This window comes from Notechis scutatus, chromosome 2 (genome assembly GCF_049901735.1).
Source record: "Notechis scutatus isolate UNSWTSFEM ecotype Mainland chromosome 2, rNotScu1.2, whole genome shotgun sequence".
Classification (NCBI taxonomy): domain Eukaryota; kingdom Metazoa; phylum Chordata; class Lepidosauria; order Squamata; family Elapidae; genus Notechis; species Notechis scutatus.
In genome coordinates, this window is record NC_142010.1 from 157,483,033 (window position 1) to 157,495,651 (window position 12,619).

The 12,619-nt window shown below is 39.9% G+C and overlaps 1 protein-coding gene across 9 annotated transcripts in view; it reads left to right on the plus strand.

Moving 5' to 3' along the window:
* SMARCA4 (SWI/SNF related BAF chromatin remodeling complex subunit ATPase 4) overlaps window positions 1–12,619 on the plus strand; it is a 79,092-nt gene that overhangs the window by 62,866 nt on the left and 3,607 nt on the right. For 3 of the 9 annotated variants that reach the window (XM_087957017.1, XM_087957014.1, XM_087957015.1), the window contains 4 exons: window positions 782–1,009; window positions 7,900–8,153; window positions 10,144–10,252; window positions 11,936–12,037. In XM_087957017.1, coding sequence (XP_087813143.1) covers window positions 782–1,009; window positions 7,900–8,153; window positions 10,144–10,252; window positions 11,936–12,037 — 693 coding nt within the window. The remainder of the gene's footprint in view (window positions 1–781; window positions 1,010–7,899; window positions 8,154–10,143; window positions 10,253–11,935; window positions 12,038–12,619) is intronic. The other 6 variants (XM_026679554.2, XM_026679556.2, XM_026679557.2 and 3 more) reach the window with 3 other exon arrangements.

A 12,619-nucleotide genomic window follows, 5' to 3' on the forward strand; every position in this document is an offset into this window, starting at 1 on the left:
ACTATAAATCTGTTTCTTTAAAAAAAACTTTTGGAATATATTTGAAATAATGTTTCATGTTTCAGAAATCTATCAAACCAAGAAACCTGGAAAAAAAATCTTATTCATTTTGGTGACAAGTCCATCTTCCTTAGATCTCAGGAACCACTTTTTTTTTTAATGAAGAGCCAGTTTGTTGTCCATAGTTTTGATTTACTTACATTTTGACTATCTAAAGCAGCCTTTCCCAGCCTGATAGTGAACTTCAAAGTGGGGGCTAGATGGAAAGCACCAGTGGGTCATTGCATTCTGTTTCCGATATTGTTGTATTCTAGAGTCTAGAATAAAATAACAAGTGGAATAAAGTATAAAGATGGAAAGCTGAAAGGTTTTTCCATTTTATGAAAAAAAGATAATCTCACTCTAAGGCAAGGATTGATTGATTGATTTTAAATATCACCATATTCTGGCATGTTGCTTGGTAGTGATGAACATTTTACTCCATTGTATCTGAATGTTGAAACTGAGTATTATAGACTTTACTCTTCACTAAAAAATTCAAGTATTGTTTAGTTATTCAAAATCTCTTAATAGTTTGCCAAGTAATTTGCAAAATTAACTCCAAACATTTAAGATTGATGGTTTTCCTATACCTGATAATTCCCCTTTGAATTAAGATAGAAGGGACTTTGTTATGTTGAAACTAGGAAGACTTGCATCTGTTTCCCATAAATGACTATAATGAGCATAAAGCTTAGAAAATCCAGTGCATGTAGTTTAAATTGCTGTTCTCCTTCTGCAGCGCATGGATTTGGATCGCAGGCGAGAGGAGGCCCGCAATCCTAAGCGAAAGCCACGATTGATGGAGGAGGATGAGTTGCCCTCTTGGATAATTAAAGATGATGCAGAAGTAGAAAGACTAACCTGTGAGGAGGAGGAAGAGAAGATGTTTGGTAGAGGTTCCCGTCACCGTAAGGAAGTGGATTATAGTGATTCCCTGACTGAGAAGCAATGGCTCAAGGTATACATGGTATAGCATCGTTCTCCAATGATTTTCTCAAATTTTATTTCTACCTATCTCTATGTTGTCTGTGTGTCTGAATGTTGAGAAAATACCCAATGCAAGAAGTTTTGAGGACTAGCTGAGTTTACGCAACCAAATTTCAATTTGATCCTTCTTTCGAAGATCTCTAGCCATAAACAGTGAAACCACTGTACCACTGCTAATGCCTATTTTTTTGTATTAAACCAGGTGGATTGTTTTAAAAGCAAATTTCTTCCGTGCCATTCAAAACTTCTGTTGGGTATTATCAACTCAACTGTGTGGAACCATGTTGCTAAACTTAAATTCAATTGATCTCCTTGACAGATGTCAAAAATTTCAGATGCAGAAAGCCTACTTACTTTGCAGCTGAGTGTGCCCTCTTCTTGCCTGTCCCAGCAAACATTTCATCCTATTTGTTGCTGGGCAGTGATCCAGAGATTGGATGTTCTCCGTCTTTGGCCATTAAGAGGCAGACTGGGGGTGGGGGATGGGGAGAAGAAACTGTCCCTGAGCTAGACTAGGAGGCATCACCCTTCCTTCTGTGATCCAGTCACTACTACTGCAGGAGAAATGGGGAGGCTTAGTTAGCTGTGATCTTCTAGGACACTATTCATTTGTAAAATAACCCAAAGATTGTTGGTTTGTGCTTTACTTACACCCGTATCCTTCTGCTCTGTTTACCATTGAAATGTGTCAAGAGGAAAGAGCGATGGTTGAAGCTAACAAGAAGGAGACATATGACTATTCATGCAACATTCTCAAAAGTTTTTGCTGTAATTCATCTTTTGAGTCTTGGCGCTAGAGAATCTTGTTAGGATGTTCTCCTCTTTTCTGTCTTGTTACCAAAGGTCATCCTGGTAATCCCAGGCTTCCAAGCATTTGTGTACACTTCTAAGGTTAAGCTACAGAAAGCATACTTGCTTAATGTACCTGTTCCACTCAGCACTTGTTCTTTGTTCCTGAGGTACTACATTCTTACTCATAGAGGGCATTAATTTATTCTTGCTGGAGTTCTGTAAGCTGGACCACAGGAAAAAACAGTGTGAAATTAAAAATTGGAATCTTTTTATAGCAGTCACTAAGAAGACCTCATGTGAAAAAATATCTGAAAAAGTTGAAGAAGTCAAAGTAACCTGCAGTTTGTTTCCTGGCATTTTTGTGCTAACTTCCTTTGTTGTATATAATTGCTTCCTTCGGGGCAGAAATTTATCTGTAACTTCTGTTGTTATAAGTTCATACTTTTTCAGAGATAACATGGCATTAAGCAGCCTATAAAATACCAATTGCTTTTCTGCTTAGCTATGTTGGGTACTTGTCAAGTTTGCTGTAATGATTATGATTTCATCAATAATGGCCATACTTTTACTAGACTCTTGCCCAAGTCTAGGGCACATGGATATATCAGCAAGTTTCAACAGATCAAGCAGAATTACTAGCTGAGCCTCAATAGATTCACTTCTATAGTTATTGTGGACATGAAACTGCTACATTAATGGTTTTATGAAGATCAGCATTCATTCAACTTCCTCATTCAAAAACATCTGATTCTGAAACTGATGCCTGTTTTGGTGAAGAAAAGGAGATTAACTGATGTTATAGAATTTGAAGTGATGGTTCCTAAATTGTTGGTCCCCATAAAAGTGTAACTGCATTGGCAGGTGCAAGGCTACAAGACTGGGAATCCTGGATTTCACCTTTTACACTTTCAAAATATACTTGGGCATTATAACTTCAATTCATACAAGATCTAGAGCTATTCAGAATTCCTTAACTTTCCTATCCCTAGCGGAACAACTTGGGCTTCTGTCAGCAGGAAGAGAACTACTTACTGGATTAATTTGGTTTGGCAGTGAACTTAAAGCATTGCTGAAGATGTAGTGGTACAAGATAGTTGCTGATTAAAAGGAAAATCAACACACACCCAGCAGTTTTCATGGCTTCAGTTCAATATTTAAAATTAAAAGACAATAATTACATTTAATTTTTGTGGAATAATAATAATAATTTTTATGGAAAGAAGTCAACTTCTGCAATCAAACATGGAACATTCCAAATTAGTGTTTGTCAAGAAAATTGATTAATTTAAACTTAATATTACCAAATCAGCATATGAGCATTGAAGGTAGAGATTACGTATATGGGTTTATGGAGGGATACCCTGCCTATCTACTTCCTAAGTACTCAATGAGAACAAGAAGAGCATCAATGGATCAAGATCAAGTCCTATCATAGGATAATGTGATATTTGCAAATGACTTATAGGAGAGAAGCTTCTTTGGGTGCCTTCTTACTGAGGCATTCAACACCTTTGTTTAAAGAGCTGCGGTGGCACAATGGTTAGAGTGCAGTACTGCAGGCTACTTCTGCTGACTGCCGGCTGACTGCAATTTGGCAGTTCGAATCTCACCAGGCTCAAGGTTGACTCAGCCTTCTCTCCTTCCGAGGTTGGTAAAATGAGGACCCAGATTGTTGGGGGCAATGTGCTGACTCTGTAAACCGCTTAGGGCTGTGAAGCATTGTGAAGCGGTATATAAGTCTAAATGCTATTGCTAAATGAAATAATTCTAAGGATAGAGTCTAAAGCAAAATGGTGACATCGTTTGTATGTAGGTAAAGCAATGGACTTCTTGAATCATCCCAGTGATTGGACCACTGCCCAGCAACAAATAGAAAAGAAAATTTGGTCTTAACTATTAATTTTCCTTCTGTTTTTTAATGGGCAGTAATCCAGCACTTACCTGTTCTAGGATACCTGTTCACTATGGAGCCTGTTGGTGGTTGGGCTCCTTATTGCTAGGCTAAGAGTGACTGGTTGTCCAGAGGAAGAGGTGGTGACCTTTTAGTTCAGCCCATTTATATTTTCCTTAGCATCTGCCCCCATTGGCTGGGCAGGGAATATGCCTTCTGTCTGGACTGCTACCTATCAAACAAGTAGAAACAAAGAAGGTAAGACCAAGTTTTCTGTTTTATGCCATGTTTGAGGGTGGCAGGGAGAAAGGTAGCCTAGCCATTTTTGCTTCTACACAAAGATATGTCAAAAAGTAAAATGTTTTAGCAAAGGGGAATGGTGATCAACACTTTACCACAGAAACATAAAGTGAAATCAGAATGACCTGCCAAACAAAGGTTTTTGCGTCTATTTCTTTTATTGCAGATCTCTTTGTTATTCTTTGGTGGATCTAATGAGTTCATCTTTTAATATAAAAATTGCACAAAAGTAGGCAAGTTAGATATAAAAACTTAATCAGATGCTACTATTATGCTACCGTGTTTCCCCGAAAATAAGACCCAGTCTTATTTTCTTTTGGGCCCCAAAATAAGCACCAGGTCTTATTTATTTTCGGGGGGGTGTCTTACCTGCTTACCTTAGGACCACCGCAGGCAGGCCTCGCGGCCCTGACACCTGTCGCACCACTGCCCAACTTCTACAGCCCGATGCCACGTGACTCATCGTACCAGTGTTGCTTGTGTTGGGGCATTGCATGAGCAGTGGCACCAGTGCAACATGCCACGTGACATCCTGCCGTGAGCAATGCACAATGTGGTGCCCAACCGCAAGCGGCCACAAACACCGACAGAAGAAGTCAGGCAGCGGCACGATAGGTGTTGGAGCACAGGAGGCCTGGCTGCGGCAGTCCTAAGGTAAGCAACCCACCCCACCCCGCCCTCGCTTGATTTTTACACATGTGCCTCGCCCCACCACATACAACCAGGTGGTGGGTGGGCTTAACTAGGGCTTATTTTTTGGGGTAAGCTTATATTATGCTCAGGCGTGAAAATCAGGCTAGGGCTTGTTTTCGTGATAGGTCGTATTGTCAGGGAAACACGGTATGTCGTTTAATAAAAGGGGTTTGTTTCTTTTTTAGAAATGAGACACTTTCCACAAATCAGTAAAACTGTTAAAGAAATTAGGGGAACTATAAACCTCTGAGTAACACTGTGGCCTTCCTCTAACAAAAGAACAGCTAATAAGAGCTGTAGCTAAGAGGAACAAAAGCACTTCCCATAACTGCATTGAATCAAGAGATAGGTTTTGCTGGGAGGGTAACAATTGCCATAACAGAAAACAGGAAGCTAATCATTTTGTCTGAGGAAACTCATTCAGACTTGCTTTATTATATAATGGAACTGTGTGCCTAAATTTCCCTTTCCAGTTCTGTTTCGTTTATCAGTGAAGGTCCACACCATGTTAAATCAAGAGCCTTGGCTTCTCTCTGCAATTTGGCAAATGCTGGCTGACAAAACGACCAAACGTCATTTGAGTGGGATGTTGCAAGAGATTCCACAAAGCAAATTCAGTGATGGCAGTCATCTCTAGCAAGGGTCTTGCTAACATAATGATAGCTCCCTTACCTGCCTTTTATACATTATATGAATTGCATGGTCTAAGCCTCCTTCATGGCTTTTCCTTTTCTTTTAGCCCTGAGAATTCCTGCTTGCAAGAGTATTCGGCAATTCTGAATAGCTGAGCTATGGATTCAGAGAGAAGGAAGGTTGCGTTCCCAAATGGACAGCCTGGTGCCCTCTGAGTTTCAGATTACACTTTCTACAGGTTTTTGCCATTGGAGAGGCTAGCTATTAATCAAAAATATCAAGAAGGAACCAGGCTGCCTCATCAACAATAGAGACTCGCAAGTGAAATTAATTCTATTTCAAAATGGAGGCAAGCTTTTGTTGTGACCGTCATGAGGCAGGCAGTTCTAGTTCTGTTCCCACAGAGATTTTTTTTTTCTTTTTTTTTCTTCTTTTTTTGGTCCCCAGTAAATTTTAATTGGTTTTCTGTTAGTCTTATATACCTGGAGCCTTAAAAAGTATATGACACCTTCTGCAGGCCCAGGCAGCATCCTCGGGGGAATACAATATGAACAGGACACTTCTCAAGATTCCAGTATGGCTCCAGCCTACTTATATTTTATTTCAGCCTGTAGGAAAAGATTTAATAATCATGCCAGAACAGCACAGCCAATTGTACCAGCAGTATTTTAACATTTTACAACTTTTCCAGATATCCACAAATTAGTCACTAATAGACACAGAGACACCAGGAGAAAATAGCTACAATTGTTCATAGTTCCTTGATTAATTACATCTCATTCACCTTTCTCTGGAGGAGGCTTTGTCTAAGCCAAGGGATGAAATGATGGGACATTGGATGGAAGATGAGCAGGAAGAGTCTTGCACATTCTTATATTTTTGTTCTAGTTGTGAGAAAAACACAATGACAAGAAGTTCTGTGTATGTCAGGTTTCTACACTGCCACGGTTGAAACACGTTACTTGTAGTATAATGAAAGTACAAATTCACGTTCTTACTCTTTTGAGGAATTGAGTAAATCAGAGATGATGTAGCTGTCTCCCAAAGACCTTAATCATGATGTCCATGGCCTAGTTTTTCCTAGGTTAGAAAACACCCCATGGTTGTACATGTCTGTTGCCTTGTTGCAGGGAGGGTGGCTTCAGATGTAATGAAAATGACCCTGGAATTTCAGGCTGTAATTTCCAAGGCTCATTTTTGTTCTCTTTGAGCCCCCCCAAATAATACCATAATTAAATAGATTGCTTCCCTTGTTTGAAGCTGCCAAGAATAGCTCATTAATATATTGAGTTTAATACTACATATTTGTCCACCAATGATTCTCTTCTAGTTCCTATTTTTCTATATTTCTATATTTTCCTATATTTCTTGGGCAAAAAGAAGTATGGATCTTGAGGAACCCTGTAATATATCTCCCACTATCCAAGATCAGAGCTGTTACCTATTCATTAAAAAGTGAAGTTTCAGTCATAAATTGAATGAACCTTGAGTTTAAAACCCAGATGTTCAAAATGGAATGAACAACCATTGGACCTATTTGCATGTGTATATCTTAATTAATTAAACTACCATTCCTTTTCCCACATCTATTTTCAGTATGCCATAATTCCCTGTTTTCTGTTATGGTCTGAACTAGCAGATTATGGATAGAATAGGAGCCAAACAATTATTTCAAAAAAATAGTATAAAAATAGTGGTGGGATTAAGTGCTTCCTTCTCCCAATAGTTTGATGCCACCAATTAAGTATTTTAAGGAGTTAATGCTTTTTATTTCTATATTGCAATATTAAAAAATGGTCTCCTTGATCTCATTCTTTTTCATCAGGTACGTCTCATAAGAGGTCCTGCAAAGCTATTTGAGGTCAGGAACGTTTGTTTTAAATATCATGAAAGGAACAAATGATGAACAAAGTAGAACCATTTTGGCAGGCCATTCTCCACATAAAGACTTTCCGTGATTTGCTGACATTACAGAGCTGTTGCAGTTTCAATTTTAGGTTCCTTTGCTCTGACTGTTGAGTAAGTGAGATCCTGTAGCCATGTATGACAATAAAAATGAAATATGGGTAGTGTTACTTTCTGAGTTTTCCTACTTCTGTTATACATGGCCTTCAGTCAACTTGCTTCTTTTCCTCTCTTACTGTGCAATCTGAAGCATAAAAATTTATGGCTAACGGGTGGTTAGTAGCCTCAGGTCTCCTTGCTGCTTTGGAAGAAATTGCAACAGAACTGGCAGGAAGGGGCATCCCCACAACCTGCTCTGCATGGTTTCTACAGAGTCTTCTGCCTGTTGGCCCTGTTTAACATGAGAAGAAAAGCTTGTAGGTAAGAGAACTAGCTTTCCTTCCCACCTTTTAGTGTTGCAGCCTTCCATGATCCATAACTGACTACACTGGGAAGTGATGCCTTTGGGGAAGCCGCCCATGTAGACATCCCATTCCTCACTGTGCTTAGGTGGCTCGGCTGTGTGTGAATGTTCGCGTTCAGTCATTTCACAGTGTGCTGTTGTCCCACTTGCTTTTCACTGTCCCTGGCTGACTGGCTGCTGCTCTTATCTATAGGCCATAGAAGAGGGTACCCTAGAGGAGATCGAAGAGGAGGTGCGTCAGAAGAAATCCTCCCGCAAGCGCAAGAGAGATGTGGATGTCAGTTCCTCCACCCCGACCACCAGCACCCGTAGCCGGGACAAAGACGATGACAGCAAAAAACAGAAAAAGCGTGGACGGCCTCCTGCCGAGAAGCTCTCTCCAAATCCACCCAACCTCACTAAGAAGATGAAGAAGATTGTGGATGCGGTGATTAAGTATAAAGACAGGTAACCAAAAGAAGGGATATTTCTCCGGGGTAATTTTACATTTCACATCCTCAGCCATCGGCATTTCTCATCTGGACAGGTGTTTGCTTGGCAGTATCTAAATATTTATTGTTTCTGCTGCCTCTGGACTTTGAAGGGGAATCCAGCATGATGTGAAATACTGGGATTTATGTGGAAAAAGTGAGGTCACGGGTGGTCCTTGACTTACGACCACAATTGAGCCCAACATTTTGGTGGCTAAGTGAGACAGTTGAGTGAGTTTTGCCTCATTTTATGACCTTTCTTGCCACCGTTGTTAAGTGAATCACCGCAGTGGGTAAGGCAATTGTTCAGTGAATCTGGATTCCCCGTTGACTTTGCTTGTCAGAAGGTGGCAAAAGAGGATCATGTGACCCCCAGTCCACTACAGCCGTCATAAATGAGAGTCAGTTGCCAAACATCTCAGCTTTGATCATGTGACCATGGGGATGGCTGCAATGGTGGCAAGTGTGAAAAATGGGCATAAGCCTGTTTTCAGCGCTGGGGTAACTTCCAACGGCCATTAAACGAACTGTTGTAAGTCAAGGACCAACTTATACATGTCAGAGAGAGAGAGAGAGAGAGATACTGTTGAGACGTGGAAAACTAGAATGGAGTGGTGTGAAATGAGTTATGAGTGTCCTGCTGGAACAGTGGACCAGTATAGTGGTTGCTTTATGAGAAAAGCTAAAGGTTCCCCCTGCCCAGTCGTGTCTGATTCCAGGGGGCACTGCTTATCTCAGCAGAGGGAGACAGTGTTGTTCAAGGACATTTCTGCAGTTGTGTGGCTTGCATGACTATACATTGAGGTGCACAGTATGCTGTTATCTTCCCGCTGAAGTAGTACCTATTTATCTACTTGCATTTGCATGCTTTCAAATTGCTAGGTGGACAGGAATGGAAGCTCACCCCATAGCGTGGCACTCGGGTCTCGAACTGGGCTGTCAAGTTCAGCGTCTTTAACCCCTGAGCCACTGCACCCGCTGCCAAAAGCTCCATTTTTCAGAGGGTCAGAGATGGTAGCAGCAAACCAATCACAATGTCTTCCATCCCCTGCATGAATCTTCTTCACAATATCATTTTCCATTGAACTGGACCTACAACTTCCAGAATTCCTAACCAGTTTGATGTCCCAGTATATCTAGAGGGCATCATATTGGAAAAAGCTAACATAGAAACATCCTTCTTAAACTGCTCCCTGCCAGAGCCTCACTGCTCTGAATTACCATTACAGTAAATATAATTATTACCTAATTGTAGATAAAATTATTAAGATCCCAGTCTTGACAAACATATGACAAGCAGTTCACTTCCCTCTCCTCTATTGTGAAACGAAGCTTTGGTTTGAACAGATACTGTTTCTCAGGTCTGATTCACCCCATGAGTGTTGCTCTCCTGTATTTTGAAAGGCTTTATCCATTGCATGCCAAGATTTCAAATTCAGCAGGTAATGTTATGCTTTAGAGCCACATCAAACAATATTTTTATGATTAAACTTTAGTACTGGGGGAGGAGAGCAATTTTCAGAAGGAAGATAACATGCCAGAATAAGATGCCACAATTTTTCTCTCCAACCATAATCCCACTGAAATTAAAGTATTGAAGGAAGCAGGGGGTGAATTGCATTTTTCAATCAACATTTTAAAAAAGACATGAACTAGCAGGAGAAAACTATTTTCACCAGATTTGCAGCTTGAAGTACCGTAAGTAGGTTTAGATTTAAATGTTCTGATACATTGTATAAATAAAAATTGATACGCTGTGCTTCATATAAACAAATGCACATTAATCCTGCTCTTACTTGGCTCCTTCTTAGCTACTAATCCAGCATATAAGGCATTAGTGTATAAAATAAAATTATCTTCATATTTCACTTCTCAGTCCATAACAGCCAGGGTAGATGCCTGTGAACTGACCTGCACTGGGAAAGATATGTCATGTTTTAGATGTTTTCCTTCATCTTGTCTTGTAGCAGCAGTGGACGTCAGCTTAGTGAAGTCTTCATTCAACTGCCTTCTCGAAAAGAGCTTCCAGAATATTATGAACTCATTCGCAAACCAGTGGATTTCAAGAAAATAAAGGTACCTTAGCAATTGTTTATCTTTCTCTAATTTAGACGTGGGCCCAATGTTTGTTTATTTCCTTACTTGATTTATATCTCATATTTATTTGTGGCAACATATAGAATGCTTATATCTCCTATTTTCCCCACAACAACCACCTTTAAGGTAGATTAGGCTGAGAAAAGGACTGACCCAAAGTCACCCAGCTCTGCCTCCTATGCCTAAGGTGGGACTAGAAAGCCCAGTTGCTACTTCAACACTTTAATAGTAAAGTGGCTCTTGGTAACAGGGATGATAAAATAGGCCCGTTGCCCATCTTAAGCAGGATGCAGCACCTTGGATTTGCATCAAATAGGGTAGTTTCACCTCATGTGAGAAAACAAACCTGAGAGAAAGCAGAGTGGCCTATAACCACAGCAGATTTCATTTCCCATACCCACTCAGATGATATCTGGTCAGGTTGAGAAGATTGACTTGACATTGGTCATGTGATGGGAAAACCACCTACTGCAGTTTTCTCATAAGATCACAAGCCTACCTTTTGTCCCCTTATTTAGAAGAACAGGCTGAGCCCTGCAGTTTAATGCCTACAAGGTTAGTGAACTGATTTCCCATTGCAACATAATTAAAAAAAAACATGTGCCACTGCAATTTCTAACTGCGGGATGCCCATCGTTTTGCATTATTTTCAAGAACACTTTCTGATGGCATGTAAAGAAATGTTGCACATAACTATAACTTTAGTCAATATATAGCCCATTTGAAACATGGAAATATTAGCCATCAATATTACATTGTATATCTTAAATAGAGTAAGATATATAGAGTATATCTTAAATAGTTCTTCATATATTTTAATGCATTGAATTGCATACGTTCAAAGGATGCAATAGCATGCTGTTTTCGTGAACAGGATGGTTGGAAGTGTTTGTAGTATTGTCATATCTCTGATTTACTGAATGAAGCCATTCTAAGTTAGTGAAGGTAACCTTTTTAAAACTTCAGTGAATCTTATTCACTTGTTTCGATAAATTTAGATTTTAAGACTTATTATCTTAATACAGCAATTTCAAAATGCCCTCCCTTCAACAGTAACATAAAGATTCCTGAGCATTGTAGATCCTGAATTATTCCCTTTTGCATTTTAACTTTCTAAAACGGCATTATATCATCTGAGGCTTTCAAACTAGTTACAGGACAAAGGGGGATAGTGTGGATTACCAAAGATCCACCTAATCATCAATTGAATGGCACAATTAGGGATTTCCCTTGAGGCTTTTTAAGGGGCCAAACATCAGACAGTTGTGCAAGTTCATTTTTTCAACAGAGCTTCAGTCAATATTTTCACAAAACTAATACTATTGGAATATTGTATAATTGTATATAAATATTGTATAATTGTACAATGGCTATTGTTTCTGTCTTCTAAGTGAATTAACAGCACAAGACGTGCTATAGAATCCATACTGATGTAAATCTCTGTCCATGTTCCTAATTTTTAAAAAAATTGTTGAGGATACCCTCCCTTTCAGCTTTAAGAATCGCTCCTTTTTCTCCTCTCGATTGCTGAAAGATGCATACAGCCAGGGGCATCATCTTACTCTGATGACAAGTGAATGAAGGCAGGAATCTGAATCTTCTGTTCAGTAAAACGTTGTTTTGTTCCACCTCTGCCCCCACCCATCCCCACTTCACTTTCAGGAGCGTATCCGGAACCACAAATATCGCAGCCTGAATGATTTGGAGAAGGATGTCATGCTTCTATGTCAGAATGCTCAGACTTTCAATCTCGAAGGATCCCTGGTGAGACATCTCCCAGCAGTTCGCGCATGGTCTTGACACTAAAAAAGTGCACGGGCCCCCCATCTTGTGAATTGAACTAGTTCTCCTCCAGTTAAAATGCGTTTTGAGAGATGCATAGTTTCTGTGCCATGTAAGCCGATGGATTCAGTATATTCCTTGACTTACACAACAGTTCGTTAGTGACCGTTTGAAGTTACAATGGACCCCTCAAAAAGTGACCTATAATCATTTTTCACACTTATGCCCGTTGTAGCATCCCCAGGGTCGCGTGATTTACATTCCGATGCTTGACAACTGACACACATTTATGACCAGAGTCATGTGATCCCTGCTGACAAGCAGAGTTCATGGGGAAGCCAGGTTCTTAACAACCATGCTGCTCATTGAACACTGCAATCGTAGAAAAGTGGTAAAGTGGGCCAAAACTCACTTTACGAATTTTTTACTTAACAAAATTTGGGATCCACTGGGGTCGTAAGTTGAGGGCTGCCTGTAGTTTTGTTACAATATCATGGTTGTGGGCAGAATACATGTAACTAGAATTCATTTGCAGAGATATGAAAAATCATTAGTCTTAAATAA